General features: G+C 44.0%; 1 protein-coding gene across 1 annotated transcript in view; it reads right to left on the bottom strand.

The window, feature by feature from the left end:
* Positions 1-12,613, bottom strand: part of CELSR1 (cadherin EGF LAG seven-pass G-type receptor 1) — a 285,263-nt gene that overhangs the window by 40,321 nt on the left and 232,329 nt on the right. Inside the window, exons 15-19 of the mRNA XM_065408216.1 lie at positions 9,616-9,799; positions 8,751-8,852; positions 6,486-6,580; positions 5,509-5,718; positions 641-824 (exon numbers count right to left, since the gene is read on the bottom strand). Coding sequence (XP_065264288.1) covers positions 641-824; positions 5,509-5,718; positions 6,486-6,580; positions 8,751-8,852; positions 9,616-9,799 — 775 coding nt within the window. The remainder of the gene's footprint in view (positions 1-640; positions 825-5,508; positions 5,719-6,485; positions 6,581-8,750; positions 8,853-9,615; positions 9,800-12,613) is intronic.

Genomic DNA, 12,613 nt, shown 5'->3' on the forward strand with positions numbered 1-12,613 from the left:
AGTCGGGATTGGAAATCAAGAGGTTCTGCTCAGTCCTTTAGACCATGCTACTTAGCCGTTGATAGCTTCATCTGGGCTAATATCTTGGTTGTAGAAGTTCTCTACTGAAAATTGTGTTTTCAGAGGAATTCTAGAAATTCCAGTGCTTGAGGTGGGTATATTAATGTTTGGTTGCATATTTATGAAAGAATCTTAACTCAGTGTCACTATAATAGTCTGACTATTGGAACAGTCTCAAGACCCATCAAGATGTCATGAAAATAAATATCTTCTGACTCTGGAACTGAACACCCATCATAGCTCTGTAAACTCTTAAAATGCTCATATATGTTCTGGTAATTTACAGTTTTAGAAACACATGGCTTGCGTTTTGGCTCAGGATTCCAAGCCAGAGAGCAGGGATCCCTTTCTATGCCCATGTAGCATTGTCAAGGGATGAGTTAAACATGTTTGGAGAAAAACGTTGGGGGCTGTTCCCTTCAGACCCAGCATCCTGGAGCTTTTCTCTTATACAGCCTTGGCACCCTTGGCTGTTCTCTGCAGAACACATTGCTGGTTCAGTGGATGGACAATACCTGATGCTCTCAAGTATCAGGGAATTTCATCTAACAGAAAATGACAGTTTCCAATAGCTACTCACTCATATTTGTGGCAATAATGACAAAAGGTTTTAGGTATGTTTTCTTCATGTTCTGGGCCACATTGTTGAAATATTCCTCATAATGTTTCAGTAAGTGGGATGTGCCACCCTCTGTTCGCTGGATCTGCTCCCAGTGCTCCTTGGTGCTGGGGTCCAGAAGGGCACTACCCACTTTAATGAGGTTCTAGGAACAAAAATAAATATATACCTAAATGATTAGAATACCCAATAAAAGGCAACTGGGAGAGTTTAGCTGGGCTAGGTTTCAAGTGAGGAATATTGTAAATGATTTGCATTACTGCCTCAGATGAACACACAATGAAACATTTTAAGGCATGTTCTGCTCCAGCCTTATCAAATAAATGCACACCTTTTAGTTACCCTCAGGTTGTTTTACTTATAAGAAATCCCTTCAAGCTTTTCATTAGCAACCTGCGCAATGATCAGAGACTACAAGAAAGGTTTTTTTTAAAGCAGGAAACCAATCAAGACAACTCAGAAAGAACACTTAAACATACTGGCTTTGCCTCTCACAGAGATGAGACAGGACAGGCAGAGACTGCTTGCTAACGAGGTTAGGAAACACACCTGGGGAAGTCAGATGAATAAGACCTGTTAAAAATCTAATTTTCCAACTGGAAGACATGGTGTCCTATCTTACAGAGTTTCATATTTGTTCAGAATCATCAAGGAATCTATGAATCAGTCCCTGTTTTTCATCTTGTTGGGGAACATACGTGGCAAGAACTAATCTTAATTTGTGATTACAAACTCATAATCCTGAAAGAAAATTGAAATTATATGTTGGGTGTTTTTCCATTTCTAGGTTGTGTTAAAATAAAAATCTGTTGAAAAAAAAAAGGCTCTTGGATAAACTTCTGCATATACAGCTCTTATTTAGGAGACTAAACAAAATATTACAATGGAACCTTGAGACACAATAGAAAAACAGTAAACAAAATAATACTGTATAAGGCTCAATTAAACAAGAACACTGAAATTCTTACAAAAAGCTCTTGGAGCAAATGTAGAAAACACTATTGTATGGTATCAAAAAACATAACATATGAGGATAAATTTGGATACAATTATGGTAGGAATTAAATAGGGTTACCATATTTCAACAATCAAAAAAGAGGACGGGAGGAGCCCCGCCCTAGCCCCACCCCGCCCTAGCCCCGCCCCTGCCCCTTCCACTCCCTCCCACTTCCCGCCCTCCTCAGAACCCCCAACCCTTCCCCCCACTCCTTCTCCCCTGACTGCCCCCTCCTGGGACCCCTGCCCCTAACTGCCCCCCAGGACTCCACCCCCTACCTAAGCCTCCCTGCTCCTTGTCCCCTGACTGCCCCCTCCTGAGACCTTCCCCCCATCCTAACTGGTCCCCTAGGACCCTACCCCCTACCTGTCCCCTGACTGCCCCAACCCTTATCCACACCCACACCCCCAGACAGACACCAGGGACTCCCACGTCCCATCCAACCACTCCCCACCCCCTGACAGCCCCCCCCAGAACTCCCGACCCATCTAAACCCCTCTGCTCCCTGTCCCCTGACTGCTCCGATCCCTCTCCCCACCCCTGCCACCTGACAGCCCCCCCCCCAGAACTCCCAAACACCCCCCCCCGCTCCTTGTCCCCTGACTGCCCCCTCCTGGGACCCCTGCTCCTAACTGCCCTCCAGAACCCCAACCCCTACCTAAGCCTCCCTGTTCCTTGTCCCCTAACTGCCCCCTCCTGAGATCCCCCCACCCTAACTGCCCCCCAGGACCCTACCCCCTACCTGTACCCTGACTGCCCAAAACCTTACACCCCCAACCCCCAGACAGCCCCCCCCGAACTCCCAACCCATCCAACCCTGCTCCCTGTCTCTTGACTGCCCCCTCCAGAACCTCCCTGCAACTTCTCCGACCGCCTGGCCCCCTTACCGTGCCGCTCAGAACAGAGTGCTGCAGAGCAGCGCGCTCGGCAGCAGGGGAGGGGGGAGCAGGGGGAGGAGCTCCAGACTGCCGGAGGCCCGAGGCGAACGGCCGGCCGGCGATCTGCGAATGCAGGGAGGGGGAGGGAGGGAGGGAGAGAGAGGAGGGGCGTGGTCTCAAGTTGCAGGGGAGAGGATGGGGAAGTGGAGAAGGGGCTCTGGCTGTCAGAGCCCCGTGCGAGTGGCACGATCCGGCCGGCTGCCCTGTCAGCCGCGCGCACTCTGCATGGGGGGGAAATCCGGACATTTACAGATTCCCCCCGGACGCTATTTTTAACTCAAAAAAGCCGGACATGTCCGGCAGAATCCGGACGAATGGTAACCCTAAATTAAATTACACTCCACGAGGGCCTAGACTAACATGCCTATAACCATCCTCCTAAAAACATTCATTTGGCTGGCAGAGGGGAAAGATGCCTCTTAAGTATTGGTTTGAGATAACAAAAAGAACTGACAACATCTTTACAAAGGACCCTATATATCACCTGGTTAGCTAAAACCACACTGTAGCAGAGTATGGAAGCAGCCTTGTGTAGCAGGGCAGTCACCCCACTCCGGCCCTGAAAGGTTAAAGGCCAGCCCTTGGAGAGGGCTGGGGCTGAGAGCCAATCATGAGCGGGCTTGAGGCAGCCAATCAGGGCCAGCCTGGGCCAGTACAGCATAAGAAGGGCTAAGGGAGGCACTGGGTCAGTCTCTCTCCAGCCTTGGAGGGAGAAGGGTCTAGCTGCCTGGGAACAGAGGGTACCTGATGCAGAGCAGTGCTGGGGAGCTCCAGTCTGGCAACTCCCCAGGTTGAGGCCTTGTTTAAGACCTGAAGAGGTACTGGGGCTGAAGAGGTGTAGCCTGGGGATAGGCAGAGGCAGCTGGTCCTACCCTCTTGCCAGTGATGAGTGGCCATTACAGACTGCAGTCTGCCCCAGAGAACTGGGGCTAGGTGATGACTGGCAGTAGCCACTGAGGCAAGGTGGGTATAGAGGGTTGGGGGGTTCCCCTGGGAGGGGAGACCCAGAGTGTGGGAGGGGTTCCCCTGGGAGGGGAGACCCAGAGTGTGGGGGTACTGCTGTGGCAGAACCAGGGCCGGCTCCAGGCACCAGCTTAACAAGCAGGTGCTTGGGGCGGCCAAGGGAGAGGAGCAGCACCTGCGGCAATTTGGGGGCGGCAGGTCCCTCACTCCCTCTAGGAGCAAAGGACCTGCCGCCAAACTGCCGCCGCCGATCGCGGCTTTTTTTTTTCTTCCCCCAATTGCCGCCGCCGGTCGCGATTGCGGCTTTTTTTTTTTTTTTTTGCTTGGGGCGGCAGAAATGCTGGAGCTAGCCCTGGGCAGAACCCTGAGGTAAAGGGCACCGGTGTCCAGGAGGGACACGGGGGTCTGAGGCAGGAGCAACACCGGCCAGCAGGAGGCGCTCTGAGGGCTGGAAAAGAGCTACTTCCCGGACGACCAGCAGGAGGCGCCGCACTGGTGAGTGTCAAACTGCTACATCTTGTAATAGAACTCACCAGTTTTCATGATTGCTATTTGCATTACCCACTCTGCTGCGTTTTACAGTCTTCACTCAACAATGACCAGCAAACAACTTCTGCCTTTCCTTACCGTCTCTCAGCCTAAACCATATCATCTTCTCCATATGGGTTCTCCTCGTTAAAGACGCATTAGATGTCCAAAACATACTTATTTTAATTCTTGATCTCCCCTAAAAATACTTAGGTAGCTACTGAATATTATGGTGGGTATTTTAGTGCTATGTACATGAAAATATTTTAAATAAATGGAAGTCAAAATTTCAAAAGTAGATTATTTCTCTTCCTTTTTGTTCACACTTTTATTTAACAAAACCCACTAAGTTCTTATGCATTTCCATCTCAAGGCTTGGGTGTGTAAATTCATCCAAATCCAGTGCCTGAAGCTACAAGTTTGTTGGCACAGTGTTTGCTTTAAGGAAGAAAAAAAGAATCTCTTAAAACCTGGAGAATCTAAAAAGTCAACTGTTTCAAAAGTCTTTTTTACTATTTATTAACTGAATAACCTGAGATACTGAGAAATTTTCTACGTCAGCGAGGAAACCACTTTGTTCCTAAACTGCAATGAACTCTCTATTTTTATAGGATTTTTTTAGACCTTGATACACCATCATCAACAGATATTTGTCTGCAAATTAACACTAGCACAAACAGCCTACCAGTGCTCTTCTGTGGATAGAAAACCAGGGAAAGGAGTATTACTACAGAATACAAAATTGTCAGAAAAGTTTTTAAAGAATTCTGCAGGGGAGCTTTGGTCAAAATGCTACTTCAGTTCTAATGAAAACAAAATATAAAACTCCAGAGCCAGTAATAGGCCAGTTATAATTTTGTTTGTATTAGAAATGCATAAATAAAGGATTCTGATTGTGTATGCATTTTCTGTAAGGGAATAGCTACGCTGGAAATTATAGGCAAGGTATGATACAGATGTATATTTATTCATTTTTCACACTCCTCTAAAAGGATTTTTAAATCCAATGTGAGGACAACAGGATAACCCACCTTCAGAGTTAATTCACCTTTGTGCATTTTATGTACTATATTGAAATGAAAGTTTGGTAATATCTGGCTGGTTTTCCATTGAACAGCAGAATGTGATAAACAAAGCTATTTTACTCAATATTAGCACTTTCCCTCAATTACTTTCTAGTTTTGAGAATTCTGCTTTTTGGATGGTACTATCATGACCTTTACCTATAGTCTCACTCCCTACATAGTCAAATTTCATTTCAAACTATTCAGAAGAAGGAATAATTTGTAAAACAGATTAAATAACTCATTGGCACATTCACTCCGTCTGGGTTTGAGGTGAACTCATGAATTTCTAAATGAACATATCAATGAGAACCTATGAGCACATAATAACTCTCTTACTTCATTGAAATCTGCATCTCTTGTCGCAGCTAGGTCAAACCCTTGCTGCTGGCTCTCATACTGCAGGACCCTGATCATGAGCAGGTATGCTGTCCTCAGATCATTCCCATACAAGGAGTTGGTGTACTTGGTGGCATTCTGCAGCACTTTAGCAATCTGTATGGACTTGTCTCCATCCAGTTTGGTCTCATTGAGATGTAGTTTTTCATTCTGAAGTGGAAAGGAGAAAAAATAAGGGAAAACAATTTAGCAACAGTCTTAGTTCAGTCATTCCAGTAACAAAGACACTGTTGCTTTCCATCATCTAGAGATTTATGGGACAGAGGAATCATCTGATCCAAACAGAGATACTACTGGGAAAGAAGGGGAGAGGACATTGCATGACTGTCAGAGAAGGGCAAAGGTTCTAAAGGGAAATGCAGGGTCTGAAAGTTTACACGGCTGGCAGATGGAGCCTGGTGGTGTCCAGTTGGAGACTGGGATTGTCTGAGATGATGAGCATTAGAAGCAGGAACTAGAGAAGATAACAGGGGTTGGGGATTTTATTTAGTATGTACATTAACATCATGTGGGTTTTCCAGCATGCAAGACAAAATTTGCCAAAGATGAGCATTTAAAAACAGGATGACACATCTCCAAGGGCCTTTACCAACAAACAATTACTAAAACTCATGGGAAATTCTAATAAATCCCCAGGAAAATGTTGGGCCAGATATTCAGTTGTTGTAAATCAGTGTTCTTCCACTGAAGTCGATGTATTAATGAAGTGTGACTGGGGGCCACAATGAATGTCTCCGTATTTGGACACTGATGTAAGCAAATACGAATACAGTCCTAGTAGCCGTCACCGCATTTGGGAAGCTATATGTCTATTCATTTCTTCATGTTCAAAGTATGTCCATAATGTTTAGACGCTACTGTGTATTGGACAGGTCAATAAGACTCTGGGCTGCTAGGAATAAGGAAACATTTCCTACCATGATTTTAAGATCCACAAAGCTAACGGTGGTACAGTTAAAAAGCTCAGGAGGGAGCCACCCTTTCTCACTATTACAGTGCCGAACTGCATTCCCTGAAGAAAACAAAACAAAGGATTAACAAGGCCTACAATAGTTCTGCACAAATCAATATAGAATTTGTTAGAAAATTAGCTTTTTACTTTCAAATCTCTTAAAGAAAAGCACGTATTTCACCTTGCAAACTAGCATTCCTCAGCCTCAGGAAAGTTACACAGTTTGTTGTTGTTCATGAATAGATTTCCCCAGCAATGGTCTATGTTAGCCTCCAGATAGCTGTCTAAACCTGTCTCATGCTAGTTGCCAAAGCATCCTCTGATGAACTAAGCAACTGTGAATCTAAGAAAGATTGTGCAATTCCTAAACACCAAAGATGAGAGAAACATCTATCCTACATAGGTGAGAGTTCATTCAGGTGGGTCTCTTGGATAAATGCTAGCTGCGCTTCACAACATGTGAGCACTGTAAATGTTACAGGTAAGCACATTTTCATAGTGAACACTTTAGCAACAAGTGTAAATTCTTTTTTTCATTTGGACTTGTTTGCAAGCAGCTTTCTACTTTATTTAATTTATTCATTATCTGAAATTATTTGCCAACTAATTTCTACAGATGCTTCTTGGTTTGTAGATTCCTTGTGAACAACTGATTACGGGTATTCATTTTTCAAAATTTTAGCTATGTTTGTTATCTCTGATTGGATACAAAATCTCATGATATTGTTTCTGTTCCCTGACTGGCTGTGATCTAGGTTCAGGTTTCCAGTTCAAATATCCACATTTGCAAGTACAAAATTTGCTTTCTGCCGATGTTCTGGAATGGTCACTTAAAATTTGCTATTTCCACAGACATCTCTGCCTGTTCTCTCATTTGCTAGAATACACACATAAACAATCAGAAGAGGAGTGCAAATATCATTGATGAAAATGTATTTTATGCAAAAAATTTAAATTAGTTGAAAATTTAAATAAAGTTAGTTAAAAAAATAAATTTACCCTCCCCCAACCCCCGGGAAGTTCTCAGAACTGGAGAGTCAAGGGCAACCAATATTCCTCAAACATATGGAGTCAATGCTGATACTCCATGGTGCTACTTTTAAAAGTTATATAATCATTTACAGTTCATTCCACTTGGACAATGATAACAACAGATAAGCGTTGGCAAGTGTAGAAATGAGATAAGTAGTTACAGAGATTTCATTTCCCACAAAAAAAATTCTCCACAAGCTATGTGAAAATAATCTGATTTTAGTCCATTGTTGTAGTCTAGCAGACAAACATGTTCAGTGAAACACTCACATTAACAGCTGCTACTGTTTGCTGTCCAAGATCCTTTCTTTTTCCCTATTCTCTTCATCAATAATACTTATTTAAGAAAAAAGCTCATTCTCCAAATATACAATGAATTTCAATAACAGAAACTTGCTTGGAAAGGTGCACTAGAATATTGTCTAATTTTCATATTAGATTGTCATTCACTTGTCTCCTTCATCCCACACACATACACTTTTGTCACATGTGATCCATCCCATTAGATATAAAGGATAATAGTCATAACAAAATTGTGGAAGCACAGATGTGTCCATTATAATCTATGTTTTATTTAGAAACACTAAGGCAGCCCAAACCTGCAGCTGGTGCTACTCATACAGAAGGAGAAGTCATGCTTACATTCTTGATAAAATGCAGTCATCAGGAATCTAAAATGCTGCATAAAAGTAAAGTGCTTGATGGAAAATTTTAGCTACATTGTACCTCTGAAGTTCTATTAGCAGAAATTTAGTAAAGCAAATACCATATAAATTGTACTCCACATTTTATCCCTGTCTACATGAGTTATATCACTAAAGATCAGGTGTAATCCATTATGCGCTGAAAACAAAACATAATAATTACTTTATAGAGTGAATGGAAAGTGAAACATTTGACTGTGCTCATTTACAGATATCGTTTTAGACTCTTTTCCATATTACATTCACTTGTTTATTTATCTGCTGCATTTTTCATGTTCTGCCTTTCATTTGTTAACCTGAATGTGCTTTAATTAATTCTTGATATCGAAGTTATACCCAGATAAATCCTTCAGCTTGTGACAACCACAAGCTACACTGTAATCTCTAGACTTTTTAAATAAATTCTTCTCTATGTATACACGTTTTTTCACTCTCATTTTTTCCCAAACCAGAGCTTCAGATAAAAATGTTAATGTTCTACCCAGGCAACTTACCCACTGATCCCTTGGGACATGGCACAGCAGCTGGCTGTCCAAACTTAGTCTGCGGCCACCAAATGCCAGCTTCAAATGCTTTGGGACACCCATTGTAAATCACTGTGACAGGAAAAAGAAATAATGCAATTTTTCTAGCAATGTAAAGTTAGGGAACTAAAAGTAAGAAAGGCTTTCCCTGCACTTAGAACCTTACTGGGAATCTCCAACAGCTTCCATAGGGAACCATTTATAGTTGTTCTCTTTTGAAAACCAGTGTTCTCCAACCTTTAACCTGAGCGCTATTAAATTGTGCAATCAAAGACATATATGCCAAGGAAGGGTCATTATTAATTTGGGACTCTGGATGTCACACCATACACACTCTATCTTTAGCTACTTTTCTGGGCATGAATTTCCACTTCACTTTACCCTGACACAGTTGTGAGACCAAGAACCAACCGCCTGAGTGGGAAGGTAAAATATACAAATCATTTGAAACCATTGTCAATGTGGCTTCATGGGTGGCCAGCAGAGGGCACCCTAAGAATGGTGCAATCATCTCCTCCTACACAGACTCCTTCACATAACCGATTTTAACAGGCATAGGGAGCAGGAGGTGTTAGGGACTTCTTGCACAGCATCACAATTTGAGGTTATTATGATGCTATCAGACTGATTCATGAATCTCTGTCTCAGAAATAACAGGACAAGAAGGTTTTGCTTTTTTCTTAACTAGCACTTTCCTCATTTGGAATAAATTAGATAAAATATTAGTCTCAATTAATTCTCTTCTATTTCTTTAAGTAATAACACTTAATAACATTTAAAGTAATAACATTTTAAAAAAATGTTAGAAGCAGTTGATGGCTGAAATGTATGGTACCTTCACAGCCCTGAATGGTAACCTCAGCAAAAGGGTTGTCGCAACGGTTACACTGTCGCCCAATCACCCCAGGTTTACAAGGACACTGTCCTGTCTCCATGTCACAGGAGCGAGTATGAGAACCAGAAGGGAAGCAGTCACATGGATAACAGGTGTCACTGCTTTGTGGCCTGTAGTAGTTTGTCTGGAAAAATAAAGAGATAGACACACAGTATTTTAATTCTGCCATATTTCTTATAACCCTTTATTAATTATATTTTTTAAGTTCTTCCTGGATGGCTTGTGAGTCTGAAAAGAAGAATTAATGAGTGCCCAGACACTATGATGTTGGGGGCTTTAAAAGTGCACAGATGAAGAGGTTACTTATTTACACAGTAACTTGAGTTCTTTGAGATGTTTTTCCCCTATGGGTGCTCCACTATAGGATGTTCATGTATCTGTGCACCCTTAGCCAGAGACTGTAAAGCAGGGTCTGTGGGCCTGCACCTATATAGAGCAGTTCCTCATGCTCCCACAGGAGGGCATAGGAGGGAGGCGCGGACCTGCCACCACTCAGTTCCTTCTCAACTGTGTAGCCAGAGACTCTGCAGCAGAGGGGAAGGAGGGCGGGAGGTGGAGCACCTAAAGGGGACAGAACATCTTGAAGAACTCAAGTTACTGTATAAGTATCCGCTCCTTCTTCTTCATGTATATGGCCCTGTGAGTGCCCCAGCATGGGAGGCTCACAACCAGTAAATCAACATACAGGTGGGCGCTGATGAGGCAAATCCAAGACAGTTCGAAACACCGCATCACCAAAGGTAGCATCAGCCCTGGGAGCAGATAAAATGGCATACTGCTTCGCAAATATGAGCGCAGATCTGCAGATTTCTGCTATGCAACATCTTTCAGGAGGGCTATAGGTAAGGACTGAGCCCTAGTGGAATGTGCTGTCACTCTGTGAGGGGATTGTATTCCAGCAGTCTCCTAGCACGTTAAGATGCAATCGAGAGCCACTTTGACAGTCTTTGTGGGGAAATGGCTGTCCCATCACTCTTTCAGCAAAGGATACAAAGAGTCTGGAAGAGATCCTAAAGGTCTTGGTCCTGTCTAAGTAGAAGGCGAGAGCCCTTCTGGTATCTAGTGTGTGTAGGCTAGATTCCTCTCTGGAAGCAGGAGGCTTTGGATAGAACACTGGTAGATGGACTTCCTGATTAACAAGGTATTCCAAAGAGACCATAGGGAGGAAGCGAGGCTGAGGAATTAGTGTGACCATGTTTCTGTAGGAGGTAGTGAATAGTGGGTCTGCCATGGGCACACTAAGTTCTCCCATTCATCTAGCTGAAGCGACGGCTATAAGGAATGAGGGCTTGAGGGAGAGGTGGAGGAGAGAACAGGTAGCCATTGGTTCAAAGGGAGGGTGGGGGCATTCCTTAAGGCACAAAGAACAAAATTAAGGTCCCATGGAGGAGCAGGGTTTCGTAAAGAGGGAAACAAGTTGTGTGTCAGCTGTTGAGGAATCTGGTTGTGATAGAATGGGAAAAAACTGAGAAGCCCCCAATGGGTGACTGGAAAGCTGGGATAGCTGCCAGGTGTATTCTGACTGAGCTCACTGACAGACCCTGAGTCTTTAAGTCCAATAGGCAGTCTAGAATCTCGGAGAATGGAATTTCTGATGCTTGAGACGAGTGAAGAGAACACTTGGAATAGAAACGTTTCCACTTCTGGAGGTAAGTTTTGTGAGTAGTAGGTTTCCTGCTAGATAGGCATACTGACTGGACGTTATCTGAACAGGTAAGCTCCATGCTAGAGAACAATATAGGAGCAATGCCTTCAGATTTGAAGATGAGAAGTTGGGATGGTTCAAGGTGCCCAACTTCTGTGACAAGAGATCCTCCTGGAGAGGAAGGCGGAGAGGCATTGCCATTGTGAGGTGATGGAGATTCGAGAACCGCACCCGTCTCGGCCATGACAGCGCTATGAGGGTAACATTGGCTTTTTTCCTGTCTCAGTTTGAGCAAGGTCTTGAGAATTAGAGGTAGAGGTGGGAAAGCATATCGCAGGGTGCAGGGCCACAGTGTTATTAGACCACCTCCCAATGAATTGTGGCCGCATCCTTCCTTGGTGCAGAAAAGGCAACATTTCGTACTGGTTTGGCAGATGCTGTGGAAGACAGAACCATTGAGCTCCCATTCATGGTCCTGATGGAAGTTCTTGCTTAGGAATTGTGAAGTTGTATTCTGGAGACCTGGTAGATAAACCGCCAAGATTTCTATCTGATGTGAAATGTACCAGTTCCTCAGTTTTAGCGATTCTATGCATAAGGACTGGGATCTTGCTCCACCTTGTTGGCTCATAATACATTGCTGCCCTGTTATCCAGCATTATCCTGATGGAGTGGCCCTGTACGTTGTGAAAGAAGTGCTGATACACCCAGTGGACTGCTCTTAGTTCTAGAAAGTTGATGTGAAGTGTTATCTCTTGTGTGGACCACTTGCCCTGAGTTGTGGCCCCTGGAGGTGGGCCCTCCAGGTGTCCATCGTGAGGGTTTTTGAGGATGGAGGGTGTGAGAACGGGGTTCCCCTGCAGACTTTCAGTGGGTCCTTCTGCCACGGGAGAGAGTCCAGAACTTTCAGAGGTGCTATTAGGTGTTTGGAGAGACTGTGCCTGTTTAGGGTGTACACAGTCCTCAGCCACGTCTGAAAGTACCTGAGGTGTGACAACCGAGGAGTCATGTGGCCCAAGAGTTTTAAGCAGGTCCTTGCAGTTGTTTGTGGGCTATATTGTATTGTTGTGATTAGATTGGACATAGTCCAGCCTCTCCTTGGGCAGGTAGGCTCTCACACTTACGGAACCCAGAGAGGCTTCAATGAAATCTTTCCTCTGGACTAGAGTCAGTGTAGACCTCTTCCAATTGATAGAGAGACCCAGGAACTGGTATAGGGCTAGTGCCTTGAGGGTTGCTGGCTGAACCTCTAGAGCTGACTGACCCTTGAGGAGCCAATCGTCCACATATGGA

This window comes from Emys orbicularis, chromosome 1 (genome assembly GCF_028017835.1).
Source record: "Emys orbicularis isolate rEmyOrb1 chromosome 1, rEmyOrb1.hap1, whole genome shotgun sequence".
Taxonomy (NCBI): domain Eukaryota; kingdom Metazoa; phylum Chordata; order Testudines; family Emydidae; genus Emys; species Emys orbicularis.